This window comes from Dama dama, chromosome 27, assembly GCF_033118175.1.
Source record: "Dama dama isolate Ldn47 chromosome 27, ASM3311817v1, whole genome shotgun sequence".
In the NCBI taxonomy this organism is placed as follows: Eukaryota; Metazoa; Chordata; class Mammalia; order Artiodactyla; family Cervidae; genus Dama; species Dama dama.
In genome coordinates, this window is record NC_083707.1 from 43,463,157 (window position 1) to 43,480,515 (window position 17,359).

Sequence of the window (17,359 nt, forward strand, 5' to 3'; positions counted from 1 at the left end):
CTAACACCATACACAAAAATAAACTCAAAATGGATTAAAGATCTAAATGTAAGAACAGAAACTGTAAAACTCCTAGAGAAGAACATAGGCAAAACACTCTCCGACATAAATCACAGCAAGATCCTCTATGACCCACCTCCCAGAATATTGGAAATAAAAGCAAAACTAAACAAATGGGACCTAATGAAACTTAAAAGCTTTTGCACTACAAAGGAAACTATAAGTAAGGTGAAAAGATAGCCCTCAGATTGGGAGAAAATAATAGCAAATGAAGAAACAGACAAAGGATTAATCTCAAAAATATACAAGCAACTCCTGCAGCTCAATTCCAGAAAAATAAATGACCCAATCAAAAAATGGGCCAAAGAACTAAACAGACATTTCTCCAAAGGAGACCTACAGATGGCTAGTAAACACATGAAAAGATGCTCAACATCACTCCTTATCAGAGAAATGCAAATCAAAACCACAATGAGGTACCATTACACGCCAGTCAGGATGGCTGCTATCCAAAAGTCTACAAGCAACAAATGCTGGAGAGGGTGTGGAGAAAAGGGAACCCTCTTACACTCTTGGTGGGAATGCAAACTAGTACAGCCACTATGGAAAACAGTGTGGAGATTTCTTAAAAAACTGGAAATAGAACTGCCATATTACCCAGCAATCCCACTCCTGGGCATACACACTGAGGAAACCAGACCTGAAAGAGAGACGTGCACCCCAGTGTTCATCGCAGCACTGTTTATAATAGCCAGGACATGGAAGCAACCTAGATGCCCATCAGCAGATGAATGGATAAGGAAGGTGTGGTACATATACACCATGGAATATTACTCAGCCATTAAAAAGAATTCATTTGAATCAGTCCTAATGAGATGGATGAAACTGGAGCCCATTATACAGAGTGAAGTAAGCCAGAAAGATGAAGAACATTACAGCATACTAACACATATATATGGAATTTAGAAAGATGGTAATGATAACCCTATATGCAAAACAGAAAAAGAGACACAGAAATACAGAACAGACTTCTGAACTCTGTGGGAGAAGGTGAGGGTGGGATGTTTCAAAAGAACAGCATGTATACTATCTATGGTGAAACAGATCACCAGCCCAGGTGGGATGCATGAGAGAAGTGCTCGGGCCTGGTGCACTGGGAAGACCCAGAGGAATCGGGTGGAGAGGGAGGTGGGAGGGGGGATCGGGATGGGGAATACGTGTAAATTTATGGCTGATTCATATCAATGTATGACAAAACCCACTGAAATGTTGTGAAGTAATTAGCCTCCAACTAATAAAAAATAAAAAAAAAAATAATAAAGTTAATAAGTTCATGAAATTACAGGACCTGATAGGTAGAAGAGTTCTGACATGATCTTTTACAGAAAGGATTCTTCTCAAAACATTTTAATAGGGAGGGCAGTAATGAAGGCAAAGAAACCTAAAGGCAAAGAGAGGGTAATTTCACCATTGCTGCTGAGGTGAGTGTTCTGGGATATACTCACATTCACAAAACAACATAACAAACAGAAAAGAGAGAGACTTTGACAAGGACTCTAAAAGTTACAGTGATCGATGATTTAATTAAAACGAACAAATGGCAACCTTACAGACAGACATCTGGTGGTAGATTCTTTCTTTCAAAAAATATGTTCACCACTTGGAGAACTAGAAATCTATTTTGGCTGTAGCGAGAAATTTCCAGTTAACTTAAATGTTGTCATAGTCCTGAATATTCACTGGAAGGACTGACACTGAAGCTTAAACTCCAATACTTTGGCCACCTGACGTGAAGAACTGACTCATTTGAAAAGACCCTGATGCTGGGAAAGATTGAAGGAGGGAGGAGAAGGGGACAACAGAGGATGAGATGGTTGGATGGCATCACTGACTCAATGGACATGAGTTTGAGTAAACTCCGGGAGCTGGTGATGGACAGGCAGGCCTGGCGTGCTGCAGTCCACGGGGTCGCAAAGAGTTGGACACAACTGAGCAAGTGAACTGAACTAAATGTCATCGCAGTTTTATTATTAGAGTTATTGGGAGCAGACATGAGAGGGCAGGCCAGGAATATAAGAAAGTTAATTAAAATATACTTCAACATGTGAATGAAACAGAGGTCTTGTGGCTTATCTCTGTGAGTGTGCTCAAGCAAGACAGCCTGAAGCCGCATCACAGCAGATGTCCAAGGAGTCAATGTGCTGACTGGTGATGGCACCAGGATACAGGTGGATGTGATTATTGGCTGTGAGATACTGGGAGGGGGAATATTTGATTTTTTTCAACCAATTACAGTTTATAAAATGTGGTTATTTAACTTAAAAAAACAGACAAAAGACAGTTTCATAACAGCCTGATCATTTATAAAAAGTGTTTTTCCCCTCAGCAACGAAAAGATATTTTATATATGCATATGTAATATTCTGTTTTAAGTAAAATACTTTAGCAATATCTTATTTAAGATTAACTAAGCTCAAGGATTTCATCATAAAATTATGATTCTTGTATAGCAGTAACTGAACTAATACATGTAAATCACTCAATAATGTATTACAGCAATAGCTTTGATGATACAGTGTAAAATTACTCAAATAATCTTTTGAAAATTCATAACGAACAATGCTGATTTCCCACTCACCTTCTTAGCCCACAATTTCAATATATGGTCAAATACTAGCATCTCAAAACAGACTGGCTCTAATCTGGACACTGAGAAATCATCCTCCCATTACAGGGTTTTATTATACGTAGGGTAAGATTTATCCAATCAGAAGAATCTGACTAATAAGGAGTAAAACAGTCACATGTGAGCAAGAATCACTCAAACACTTAGAAAACTGAGGCCCTGGAGTAATGCTCCTTCTTCTGGAGCTCTGAGCACAGGAAAGGGGACCCACTGCGCCTCCATTCCCAGGCCACAGCCCACACCCACTGCCGGGGCAGCTGTTCCTGGATCCCAACTCCTACTGGAGCACCATGTTCAGCCTGTGTCCCTAGTGGATGCACGGCTGCTGGGAGAACTGCGGAGCTACTGTGCACTGCAGTCTCAGAGCCTTGTTTACGCACGATGAGTGTGCAAGAAATATTGGTTGTCATTCACTGCAACTGCCAAACAGAAGAGATGTAGCACATGAATTATGAAATTCTGCCCATTGATCCTAATTCCTTTGGGACCTAGGTCTTCCTCAGTCACCAGGAACTGCATGGCTGAATATAGTTGCTGCATCCTTACAGGTCTGCAAAGTCCATCCAACACTCTGGCTTACAGACTCCTCCCATACCTTCTCATCTCCTATCGCCAGATCCACTTTTGGCATTTGTCACTATTCCTACAACATAAGAAGGGTACTAATCCCGCTTCTGTCACCATGGGCAGCTAACAGGGTATTCTGCTGAACTGGGTTTCAGACTCCTCTCTGTGAGGTGAGCAGGAGGCAAAACATAGTACCGCCTACTTCTCAGGACTTCATGAGGGATAACATCCTCATCAGAGCAATGAGCAAGAGACACTCAGGGATTGTAAGTGCTCATGTGAAAGTGACATAAATTGTTTGAGCTCAGAGCTGCAGCTGAGGACTTTGGGTCTTTTTCCCTTCAAACTACATAAATTTCCTTAGAGTGGCTATCTCTGAAAAATTAATAAAAATCCAGGAGCACTCCATCTTGCCCATACTCCTCAGGTTCCCTGGACAGCAGCTCAAATACAGGTAGTGACTATAAAAGACTTAAGGCTAATTTTGTTTTGCTCCGTTTCTTCTTGAAAGTCAATGCATTAAACACTTAGAAAAACTGAACTACAGAACAAAACACGCCATCAACCAGGTTGAAAAAAAAAATCTCATTACTGAAGGACCCTAATGTTGCCTGAGGCCAAGGAAGCAGCAAGGGGAGCACACCTAAAAAGACAATAGGAGATATATCCTTGCTCCCTAAATCTATGACAGGGTTGGCAATATAAACATGGTCCTTGTCCTAAGAAGTTCAGTCTAGCGAGGAGACATATGTCAACAGTCATCCCAATACAGTGTGATAAGTGACAGAAGCCAGAGCAGAGTGCTCTATGAATGAACACAGAGAATAAAGAAATTAACTTCCATCAGTAACACCATTTCAGGACAGTGGGCATCTGAGCTAGGTTATAAGAGTAAGGAGGCACTTTCTAAGTGATAGAGGAAAAGGACAGTCCAAGCAGATGCAGAGGCCCTTAGCATCAGGGGCTGGAGGGAGGGCAGCAAAGCCTGCACAATGGTGAGCATGGGGAATGAAGAGCTGCACAGCTCAGATGGGGCCTCACTATGCACGGTCTTGATGCCGTGCTCATGGGTCTAAATGTCCCATCTACACGCAATGAGAAGCCAGCACCATCCTCACATGGGCACAGAGCACTGGAGGACAGGCTCCATATGTGAAGAGGGAAACCACATGAGGAGGCTGTGCCACAGCTCAGGTGCAAGAGGTCAGACTGCTGCCCAAGGAAGCACAGGGAAACACTAAAGAAGCTCTGTATCTGCAGACAAGTCAGGGGTCAGGGCACCAGGGTTCTAGAGACCTGGTGAGAAACTAGAGGTCCAACATCCAAACCACAGATTCTCCATGTCATTCGCCACTGATCAAATATTTACAGAGGCTCTATTATTAATTCACTAGGAATGCAGCAAGTGAACTGGAGAGAGAAGGTCTCTGTCCTCTCTGAGAATGTGTCCTAGTGGCAGGTATCAGTGAGCAGGAAGAGACCAGCAAGACAGCTCTGGACTGTGATGGCTGCTAAAGAGGAAATACACAGAGCAATGTGACTTTCAAGGAAATAGGGAGTACACTCACCCTATGAGGGCATCTGAGGAGGCCTCAGACACCCTTCAGCTGAGGACTGAGGATACAAGAGAAGAACCATAACTGAGAGGGTGAATGAACACAGCATTCGTAAGAAGGGTTTAAGATGTCAGTAAGAAACTTAATAATGAAGCACCAGAGGTGCAGCCACACTTGAGAAGAGATTCAAGATCATTCTGATGCAATAATCAGAAATGACAATCTACACCGTGAGATCCTGCCTCTGAAGAAATCCAAGATGGCTCTACTCTTATCAAATGTCTCATCCCTCAGGGATCAAAATATTTGGGGGTATTCTACCTGCATTCCAGGGTGGATTGTATGTATGGCACAAGACACTTCAAGGAGAGAAAATTTTCATCATTTGGAGTATATAATCTTCTAACAGAAATTAAGACTTCAAAAATCTTTCACATGCCTTCTATTTAGCATTCTTACTTCAACAATATGAACATATAATATTTCAGAATGCTTGGTTATTTTTACTCCTCATTCAGTTGTGACTGATAATTGTTTTAGGAATTTCTTCTTTCCAGGGATTGGTTTACCACTAGATTTTTAAAATACACAAGTTCTTAGTCTCCACTGACATCAGTACAGTAGTAATCAGTACTGACTTTAGAGCTCGACGTTGACAACACTGAGCTTTCTTATAAAATTCATCTCAACTTTAAAATATTAAACAGCATAACATATATAAAATAGTGTACATTAAATTCAGAGCAAATTTTAGTGGGGATGCACTTAAAACATGTATCTGTATACATTTTACCTACACAAAACTTGTACAAAAATAAGGAAAATCTTGTTGAATGAATAGTCACATGAATTGTACTTTATGCAGAGCATTTTAAGACAAGAAGGATCTTACCATGTCTAATTGGCCCCTTTTCCCTTTATAAAACGAAGAATAAAGAAATCTAGCAATGTCTATTTGACTTATGCAGTCATATGATGAGTGAAAGGATGCATGCATGCCAAGTCGCTTCCGTCATGTATGACTCTTTGTGACCCTATGGACCATAGCCCACCAGATTCCTCTGTCCATGGGATTCTCCAGGGAAGAATATTGGAGTGGGTTGCCATGCTCTCCTCAAGGGGGTCTTACCAATCCAGGGATTGAACCCTATCTCTTATGTTTCCTGCATTGGCAGGTGGGTTCTTTCCCACTAGCACCACCTGGGAAGCCCTAAGTCAAAGAATATGAATCACCAAAAATAAAGGGGCTTTTAAAAATGATTAATGTTTAGGATTTTCTATGTAGAGGATCATGTCATCTGCAAACAGTGAGAGTTTTACTTCTTTTCCAATCTGGATTCCTTTTACTTCTTTTTCTTCTCTGATGGCTTATAGCTAGGACTTCCAAAACTGCTAACAGCAGTCGTGAGTAGTGAGTACGGGTCTTGCTCCTGATTTTAGAGAAAACGCTTTCAATTTTTTGCCATTGAGGATATTATTTGTAGTGGGTGTGTCATATATAGCTTTTATTATGCTGCGGTATGTTCCTTCTATGCTTGCTTTCTGAAGAGTTTTTATCATAAATGGGTGTTGAATTTTGTCAAAGGCTTTCTCCGGATCTACTGAGATAATCATATGGTTTTTATCTTTCAATTTGTTAATATGGTGCATAACACTGACTGATTTGCAAATACTGAAGATTCCTTGCATCCCTGGAATAAAGTCCACTTGGTCATGATGTATGATCTTTTTAATATGTTGTTGGATTCTGTTTGCTAGAATTTTGTTGAGGATTTTTGCATCTATGTTCATCAGTGATATTGGCCTGTAGCTATCTTTTTTTGTGGCATCTTAGTCTAGTTCTGGTATCAGGGCCTCATAGAATAAGTTGGGAGTTTGCCTTCCTCTGCAATTTTCTGGAAGAGTTTGAGTAGGATAGGTGCTAACTCTTCTACTAGAGTTAATCAGTGAATATAGTAAAGTTGCAGGATATAAAATTAATACACAGAAATCCCTTGCATTCCTACATACTAACAATGAAAAAACAAAGAGAAATTAAGGAAACAATCCCATTCACCACTGCAACAAAAAGAATAAAATACTTAAGAATAAATTTACCTAAAGAAACAAAGGGCTTCCTTAGCAGCTCAGCTGGTAAAGAATTTGCCTGCAATGCCGGACACTTGGATTTAATCCCTGGGTTGGGAAGATCCCCTGGAGAAGGGGGACAAAGGAGGCAAAAATATACAATGTACAAAAGACAATCTCTTTTAACAAGTGGTGTTGGGAAAACTGGTTAACTATGTGTAAAAGAATGAAACTACAGTACTTTCTAAGACCATACACAAAAATAAACTCAAAATGGATTAAAGATGTAAATGTAAAACCAGAAAGTATAAAACTCTTAGAGGAAAACATAGGCAGAACACTCCCTAACACAAATCACAGCCAGATCCTCTATGATCCACTTCCTGGAATAATGGAAATAAAAACAAAAATAAACAAATGGGACTTAATGAAACTTAAAAGCTTTTGCACAACGAAGGAAACTATAAGCAAGGTGAAAAGGCAGCCTTCAGTATGGGAGAAAATAATAGCAAATGAAAGAACTGAAATAGAATTAACCTCCAAAATATATAAGCAGCTCATGCAGCTTGATACCAGAAAAACGAACAACCGAGCCAAAAGATGAGCCAAAGAACTAAACAGACATTTCTCCAAAGGAGACCTACAGATGGCTAGTAAACACATGAAAAGATGCTCAACATCACTCATTATCAGAGAAATGCAAATCAAAACCACAATGAGGTACCATTACACGCCAGTCAGGATGGCTGCTATCCAAAAGTCTACAAGCAATACATGCTGGAGAGGGTGTGGAGAAAAGGGAACCCTCTTACACTCTTGGTGGGAATGCAAACTAGTACAGCCACTATGGAAAACAGTGTGGAGATTTCTTAAAAACTGGAAATAGAACTGCCATATTACCCAGCAATCCCACTTCTGGGCATACACACTGAGGAAACCAGATCTGAAAGAGACACGTGCACCCCAGTGTTCATCGCAGCACTGTTTATAATAGCCAGGACATGGAAGCAACCTAGATGCCCATCAGCAGATGAATGGATAAGGAAGCTGTGGTACATATACACCATGGAATATTACTCAGCCATTAAAAAGAATTCACTTGAATCAGTTCTAATGAGATGGATGAAACTGGAGCCCATCATACAGAGTGAAGTAAGCCAGAAAGACAAAGACCAATACAGTATACTAACGCATATACATGGAATTTAAAAAGATGGTAATGATAACCCTATATGCAAAACAGAAAAAGAGACACAGATGTACAGAACAGAATTTTGGACTCTGTGGGAAAAGGCGAGGGTGGGATGTTTCGAGAGAACAGCGTCGAAACATGTATATTATCTAGGGTGAAACAGATCACCAGCCCAGGTTGGATGCATGAGACAAGTGCTCGGGCCTGGTGCACTGGGAAGACCCAGAGGGATCGGGTGGAGAGGGAGGTGGGAGGTGGGATCAGGATGGGGAATACTTGTAACTCCATGGCTGATTCATGTCAATGTATGACAAAAACCACTACAATATTGTAAAGTAATTAGCCTTTAACTAATAAAAATAAATGAAAAAAAAATGCAAATCTGACAATGTCAAGGAAAAAAAAAAAAACACCACAATGAGGTATCACCTCACACCGGTCAGAATGGCCGCCATCAGAAAGTCTACAAAACAATAAATGCTGGAGAGGGTGTGGAGAAAAGGGAACTGGAACCCTCTTACACTGTTGGTGGAAATGCAAATTGGTACAGCCACTATGGAGAACAGTGTGGAGGTTCCCTATACCTCTTAAACAGAACTGCCATACGACCCAGCAAACCCACTGCTGGGCAGACACACTAAGGAAACCAGAAGTGAAAGAGACACATGTACCCCAATGTTCATCACAGCACTGTTTACAATCGCTAGGACATGAAAGCAACCTAGATGTTCATCGGCAGATGAATGGACAAGGAAGTTGTGGTACATACACACAATGGGATATTGAATATTATTCATTTATAAAAAGGAATGCATTTGAGTCAGTGAATGAGATGGATGAAATGAGGTAGATGAAACTGGGACTTATTATACAGAATGAAGTAAGTCGGACAAAGAAACACCAGTATATTAACGCATATATATGGACCTATATGCAAGGCAGCAAGAGACACAGACATAAAGAACAGACTTTTGGACTACGTGAAGAAGGCGAGGGTGGGATGATTTGAGGAAATAGCATTGAAACGTGTATATTACCTTATGTAAAATAGATGACCAGTGCAAGTTTAATGCAGGAAGCGTGCACTCAAAGCCAGTGCTCTGGGACAACCCAGAGGGATGAGGTGGGGAGGGAGGTTCGGGGAGGGGTGACACATGTGCAACTGTGGCTGATTCATGTCAATGTATGGCAAAAACCACTGCAATGTTATAAAGTAATTATCCTCCAATTAAAAATTAATTAAAAAGGTCAATATTGACATAAATATTTTAGATATATGATAAATAAAAAAGTTATTTGCTTGAAAAAAGATTTTTTCAAAAGAAAGATTATCTTTAAACAGCACACTTCTCTGACACATCAAGTTTCAACAGCTAAACCTCTTCTGTGAAACAAAGTGCCTCCTGGGGAATGGGGCTGGGGCTCACCACACACTCTACATGGAGAGAGTAGTGTCAGAGCAGCTAGGAACACACCACACCAGTCAACTGACTTTCTAGTCTGAACACAATTTTATCTCATCTCTGACATTTCTATGCCACTCCTCTCTTTTCTCATTTCCATATTACTTCACACCTAAACTTGACACCACTCCTCCTCCCGTCCTGTTCCCATCTGTGTGCATGTGTGAGGCAGACACACACACTCACACACACATTCCCTCATAAGCCTCCTTGTTCCTCAACACCAAATTCTATTCTGACTCACACGCCCTTTTCTCCTGCTGCTCAGGAGCCTGAATCCAAGTGCACACGAGGAATCTCCTCCAAGGACTCTAGATAGTCACCTTTCAGGATAGTGCAGTACAGGTGACTGTCCTTGCAGGGAGACAGCAATAACTGCCAAGGGTGCCAGTGCCAGGCTGGAGAGCACGTGGGATAAAAACGCAGCCATCAGAAATGCTGAGAGCATTGTTCTGTGGGAACCACTAAGCTAAGCCTCAGTTTATTGATCTGCAAAGTGGGCATCACAGGGCTGTTCGTGGAGACTAAGTGAAGCAAGCAAGAGTGTCCATTTTGCAGCTGTGGGCGTAAATAACTGGGGAAGCAGCAGGGCTTAAAGTCTGAGGAATTGATAATTTCATTTAACAATAACAAAATCAGGGACAGATGCTCAAAAACTACTTAGACAGCACTGAACTAAAGCACACTGCCATTAATATAATTTCCTTTTTTCAGCCAAAATAATTTACACTTGAAATTTCCAAGTTCACTTCTCCCCTCCCCACTGCACTTGCTCACCAGCCACACCAGCCAGTTGGGACCAGGGACCAGGCTGTGGTGGGGTAGGGGGTTCACCGGCACGAGGGCACGGCTGTCTCATCTTTCATATGACCTGCTGCACTGAGTGTACGGCACTAAAAGGACAGTCCCTCCATCTACACTTGCATTCCAGAGTATCAACTGCTTAGGAGACCCTGGACTATGTGCTCATTTTCCAGGGTATCAAATTGCCTCTGAGACAGAGTAACAGCAGCCAATTCAAATCCTATCATTTGGAGAACCACCTTCAAGGGTCTCATTCGTTGTTTAAGAAGGAAATCATTGCATTATGAAAAGGGATTAGAATGAAAATAAATTTGCCTCCTAAATAAATAGATGAACTAAAGGCCTTGTGCTCTGCAGAGCAGCCAGGTCTAGTAAATGTAATGACCTCCTAATAGAATTACAACACTTGGAAATTGATTATAGGTTTTACATTTTAATAAAACTGCCAACTGAGCATATAAGAAGTTTAACACAAAGTACTTTTGGTCTATCAAATCAAGAACATCAACACTGAGCTCAAATGTTCTGACACTAATATTTTACCCTAATTTTATATACACACATGCACATATACACAGATATATGGTTGCTTGAAACATCACTGATAATCTGTAATCAACGTGTTGAATCAGGTTATTACTTTGAAAATTCTAGTTGATATACACTAACTCATAGATATAGAAGAAAGACTGTCTGATTCTTAAATTGTACATTTTGAGATCTTCAGGAAAAATACCAAGTTAGCACAGAGTATTTTATTAGTGTGGACTTAGCACTCCTGAGATTAGGTTAAAGGTTAAAATGACTAACATACAAGCATGAACTAATATGCATAAAAAGTTTCTCTAATTTCAAGAAAACTGCATACATCAAAGAGGAAGGAGAAATCCACTTGGACCCTGTAAAACTTTACTCCTAAAGTTGACAGGCCAAGCCTGTAATGAAACAGTACAGAATGTTCACGTCAGGATTTCCACAGGTTTCACAGCCTGCCTTCTCAAGACTCCCTGTTAAATAAGCTCTTCTGTGTAAATTGGATGGAAAGCATTCCAAGACCTCAATGACAGCCATAAAACTTCTCATATTTACTAGAAATATCTGGGTCATAATGTTTCCAAAAGTCAACAATGCCGTCCACCAGAAAATTTCTTATATTCTAAAAAAACACAATGCATAAATTATTTCAGTTCAACAAACATTTCCAGGGTGTTTCCTGCGTGCACACACTACAGTGAGTCATTAGCAGGAAGATGACTTAAAGCACAGTCATTTGTCTCAAGAAGTGTTCAGTCCGACTGTGGAGAAAGAGCTCAAAGACATAAGAACTCCCAGGGAGCATGAGAAGGGCAGGGGGTACAGGACAGAGGAAGTGAAGCGTGGAGGGAGATGACACATGAGCAGGGTCTAGATGGGTCAACAGGAGATCACCAAGAAGACAAGTCAGGGAGAGAACTCCAGACAGAAAGCATGAAGTATTATACTGGGGTCCCAGAACATACAGCAAGCATAGCATATTCAGAAACTAAGTAATTCTGACTGGATAGCATAAAAATGCAACAAAGGGAGACTTGAAAAGGAGAACAAAACACGAGTAGGTGAAATGTCATGAAGGTCTCACAGCAACACAATGGAGTTTAATTTCACCCTCCAGGCAATTGGAGTCACGTTAACCAGGAAGCAAATTGCCCGTGTCAAGCTGCCAGGTGTCCAGGGGTCAGAAGGGCCAAACTGAAAGTAGCAACTCGCCCTTACTCCCCTCTGCATCTGCGCAGCCAAGAGGCCAACAAGGGTATTTTGCTCCCCTACTCCATGTCCTCCCAAGATGGGACCAGCACAGTCAGATGACAGGCAGTGCAGGTGGGGAGCTTCCTCACTGCAAACATGTCATGGCCCGGGCTGCTGGGAAGGAAAGAGGGGAGGCGTGCCTCAGCCGAGGCTCCTGGAGTGGAGGTGCTGGACGATGAGGGCAGGTGCACATGAATGGCCATGGGCAGAGCACCTGAGTCCTCACTGTCCCCTCCAGAAAACCAGAGTGCAGCACCCAAGTCCTGTGCAGGGAGGGCGGCCTGCCAGGGAAAGCAGGCCTTGGCTCAGGCCTAGAAGACCACATGGAGGCCTCGGCCTAGAGTCAGACCCCTCTGATCTGCAGAAATCACTCCCAGACACAGCGGAAGCTGAACTGCATGGAGAGAATTCACAGTGATGCGGCCAGGAGGCACCTACTGGAATACTCCAGGTTGCACATGTGGACTAACTCTTGATAAACAGACCCTCATCCACAGAGGACATGGAGTGAATCCAGGAAGGGCTGATAAACTGGAAGAAAAGGGGTCGGGGATGGGTGTCAAGAGACAAGACCAGTTCAGCTGGCAGTGAGGGATGAGTTTGAAGGACAGAACTACATCAGGGGTGATTTACAAGATGGAATGATAGCAGATTATCATGAGGACAAAGGTATGTTCGGGCTTCCCCTGTGGTTCAGCTGGTAAAGAATCTGCCTGCAATGCAGGAGACCTAGGTTTGATCCCTGGGTTGGGAAGATATCCTAGAAAAGGGAAAGGCTACCCACTCCAGTATTCTGGCCTGGAGAATTCCACAGACTGTATAGTCCATGGGGTCGCAAAAAGTCGGAAACGACCCGAGTGACTTTCACTTTCAAAGGTATGTTCAGGTACACAGAGTGCTGAGGTAGAGAAGGGTCAAGGATACACAGCCGGAGATGCTGTTCATCAAACAAATCAGTCGAGATGATGGCAGATGACAGTGTCAATGGGCTTGACTAGCAGAAGTGGATGGTGTGGGGTCCTGGTACAAGTGTGAGGAGTCCTGACTAAGAAGCAGCAGACCGAGACCGTCACCCACCCACCCAGCCTGGAGACCTGCAGCCATGAGGGCAGAGCAGCCTTGCACAGAGGAGGCACAGAAAGCACTGCCTAGGGGAGCAGGAGTCCTCAGAGGAGACTGAGGTTCAGAGGAGATCTTTATAAACACGAAACACAGTTTCTAGAAAGAAGGATGGAAAAAGCTGAGAAGAGATCAGCAAAGTAAGGAACCAGAGCAGGAGATGATCAAACTGGACAGAACCAGTATCTATAAAGACCCAGACGTCAGGTGCTGCTGGAGGTGACAGTGGGACATAAAGCCAAAACCCTGACCCAAGGTCCCCAACCTTTACCAGGGCCTGACCAGTCTCTGCGGGCATCAAAGCCACTAATGGTCCCAAACACTCGTGTTCTTTTACTCCATTTGTGAGATGTCTCTTTAAATAGACTTTCACTTAAAAAAATCCCTGAGAATTTGTTTGGCAAAACAAAGTTTTCATCAAGAGCAGAAAAGAAACACAATTGTTTATGCTCACTGGACTAGAAAAAATATTAATACTGTTCTTTAATTCAGAAATGATTCCTAACAACATCTGTGTTGGGAGGACTCTACAAGCTCATTTACTTGACCGTAACTGCACAGGACTCTACTTGCACTCTGAAAATAACAGAAGCATCTCTGAAGAAGACCATATCAATTCCAACAAGCTGGGGAAGATAATTACCAAAAGTGATCTTTCTAGTAAACCTATTATTCACCAAAACTTAATTGAGGCTATCTTCCGGGTGTGTCCTTAGACCCTCTGTCCTCTGGTCCTCTCCAGGAGGAAAAGCTAGCCCATGGGACGTGTTTATATTTATTCTTCAAACAACATTCAGTTCACCCTTTCCACCCTGTTAAAGACTTTCCCCTTGGGTCCAATTCTATAAATTCCTAGAAAAATACAGACAAAACTTTTCATTAGCTTATCAAAAAAAGGCAAATTACAAGCAGAATCCTGGTCAGACCTAAAGAAAAATGCTTGGAGCTCTCATTCATGAATATATTAACAAAACAGATCCATTCAGGGTGATTTATGAAGGGTGATCTGGCTCAGATACCCAAATCTTCCATTATTAGCACAGCTAAGGAGTCTCACTTTAATACAAGTTAGTACTGTCCTTCTTCCCTTACACATCTCACATGTGTCCCTCCCCAAGCTGTGTGTCATTGTGAGTTTTAAACTAGTGTCTCAGATAAACTCCATACTTTAGTCATAAAAGAAATGATAACCACCACTGATCATATACTAAGCTCTTACTATGTGCCAGGTGCTTTACCCAGACCTCAAGAATCTTCACAACTGTGTCTGTGGGATGTAAAATATGGCAATTCACCTTGTAAATAAACTAGAGTGATTCTCTTTGGACTCCACACATAGTATTTTTAATTTATAGACAATGATAAATAATAAAATAGCTAACATGAGACTCTGGATTATCTTAATATTAATTCACATCTCCTGCATTAAATATCTACTCACATCTGCTGTATAAGTTAAATTACCAGAAGTGCAGATTCCTTTCCAAGTCCGTATCCCTTCCTGAAAGACACACTAACACGCTTTAAAATAGACAAAAGAGAGGCAGAAAGAGGTAAAAAAAAATAAATAAAATCATACGGGAAACTGATTCAACCAGTTCAGCAATATTTATTTTCCATCTGTAAGGAAGCTTTATGAAAATCTGTTTTATCAGGTGGATTCACACAGTAACATTTTAAGAAACAGATTTCATTTTGCCTAAGTTGCTTCTTTCCTGAATAATTTTCAGCACTCATCAGAAGGATAGAGATAAACACTATAAACAACATGATGGGCAATGTTGGAAATTAGGTCTGTCTTTCACAATGCCCGAAATAGGGAGCAGCAGCACTCACCTCCTTCGCACTCTTGATTTTGGTCAGAAACGTATGCAGCTCCATCGTCTCTGCAAACAGTGCACGACATACTGCCTGGTAATGATTTGGTGCCTCTGCTTCAGTCGGGAGATGAGCAGCACACAGCTACAGAAGAGGAAAACAATGGTGCCTGCTTATTATCTGCGGTTTTAAGGTACCTGAGATACAGACAAACCTGGTAGTGCCCATTTTCACATCACACGGCAAGGCAACCCCATGATTCCCATGACCCAAAGCTGAATGCACAACAAGACCACCAGGGAAGTCCACACAATTATACAGAAAGAGGGGTTCATGACTAACCACCCCCCGGTACAGGTGAGCTTTCAGAATTAGCTTCTACTTGACAATGACAGCACGTGTGTAAAAGTGTGGCCTGGGAGTAGAAGAGGGACAACCACTTACAGAGTACTGATCATAACTCAGGTATTTTAATAGCTACCATTTATTATTTACCAAGCCATGTCCTACATTTGACATATTATATACATAGCATAACATCATTTACTCTTCCATGTAGCCCTGAATTAGCACCACTTTACAGCAAAAGAAACTGAAGCTTCAGAGGAAGCTAGGGACTTGTCCATGGTCATAAAGTTAATGTAAGGGAGGAGGATTCAACACAGTCTTATTTGATTCTGAAGCCCAAGCTCATTCCAAAACACGCGGAGTTATATAATTTGGTAACAAGAATGCCAAGAAGACATGTGAACCACTGGGAAGATGCCTCATCATTAGATGGGCAGTGGTGGAAAGAGGGCAGAGGGCAACTGTGATACCTCCAGTCCTAATGTCATCAATAGTACACAGCCCATAACTACTTGTGGGTCAAAGACGCAATTTAATACCATGCACAACAATTTAGAAAAATCAAACAATTTACTAGATTGGAAAAGACGTCCTGTTAAGACTATAATGCATTAGGATAATTTTATCTTTCTATAATAATTTTGCATCTGTGTACAGTAGTTATATTTTAACGTATTTGCATTAAAAAGTTGTAAGTTCTCCCTTATTCTTTACCATATGCTTGACATTAATATACATTTATTATATTTAATAACTTGTATCTTTTGGAGAGTAAGATATCTTTGTAGCTTGTAATATCCTTCATAATGTGGCTTTCTGTTATTTTTCATTTGTAATAAGTATTGTATGCAATTTAATAATTACTATCTTTAATAAAATACATTCTCAGGGAAATGTTTCAGCAAGTGTGTCAGCAACAAACTTTCTTCACAAACAGGTTAAGAACTGATGCACTGGGAGCATGAGAGCAAAACTGCACAAGTTTAACTATTCACAGAGCAACCAATGAACAGAGTGTATTTTTTGCTCAATTATTTTTATATGCAGAACAGAGCTTCTCACATAAAATTATCATTTCCAAGGTGATGAAAGGCAACTGCTAGGACTTCCACCTTTCACTCGTCTCACAATTTTATACTCCAATTACATACTGTGAAATATGGCATAACATTTTTTACTGTAATTCATAGTAAGAAATGCATTTAACATAAGGATTCAAACACATGCATATGTTTTATACACAAACATTTTACAAAATGAAACTTACACAATCAACTGATCTCACAACCCATTAACAGGCTGTGCCCTGTAACTTGGAAAACCTGGTGTAAAAGTCTAAAATCTTTTTAATGTATATGATATAATCATATATGTAAATAATCCACAAAAATTATTAGCACTAAGAAGAAATTTTAGCAAAGTCGGGGGATACATGATCAACACAAAAACATTCTATTTTCATTTTTAAAATAGTAAAAAAAAATTTTTTTAATTTAACCAAGGAGGTGTGAAACTTACACACTGACAGAAACTAAAGAAGACAGATGAATGGACAGACATCCTGTATTCATGGGCTGGAAGGCTTAATATTGCTAAGATGGTTGTTGTTGTTCAGTCACTCAGTCATATCGAACTCTCTGCGATCCCATGGACTGCAGCACTCCAGGCTTCTCTGTCCTTCACCATTTCCCAGAGCTTACTCAAACTCATGTCCATTGAGTTGGTGATGCCATCCAACCAACTCATCCTCTGTTGTCCCCTTCTCCTCCTGCCTTCAATCTTTTCAAGCATCAGGGTCTTTTCCAATGAGTCGGCTCTTTGCATCAGGTGGCTAAAATACTGGAGCTTCAGCTTCAGCATCAGTCCTTCCAGTAAATATTCAGGATTGATTTCCTTTAGGATTGACTGGTTTGCTCTCCTTGCAGTCCAAGAAACTCTCAAGAGTCTTCTCCTG

General features: G+C 41.1%; 1 protein-coding gene across 2 annotated transcripts in view; it reads right to left on the reverse strand.

Annotated features, from left to right (window-relative positions):
• The window catches only part of SPIRE1 (spire type actin nucleation factor 1), a 168,562-nt gene that overhangs the window by 62,986 nt on the left and 88,217 nt on the right, over positions 1–17,359 (reverse strand). For both annotated transcript variants that reach the window (XM_061131401.1, XM_061131402.1), the window contains exon 4: positions 15,076–15,201. In XM_061131401.1, coding sequence (XP_060987384.1) covers positions 15,076–15,201 — 126 coding nt within the window. The remainder of the gene's footprint in view (positions 1–15,075; positions 15,202–17,359) is intronic.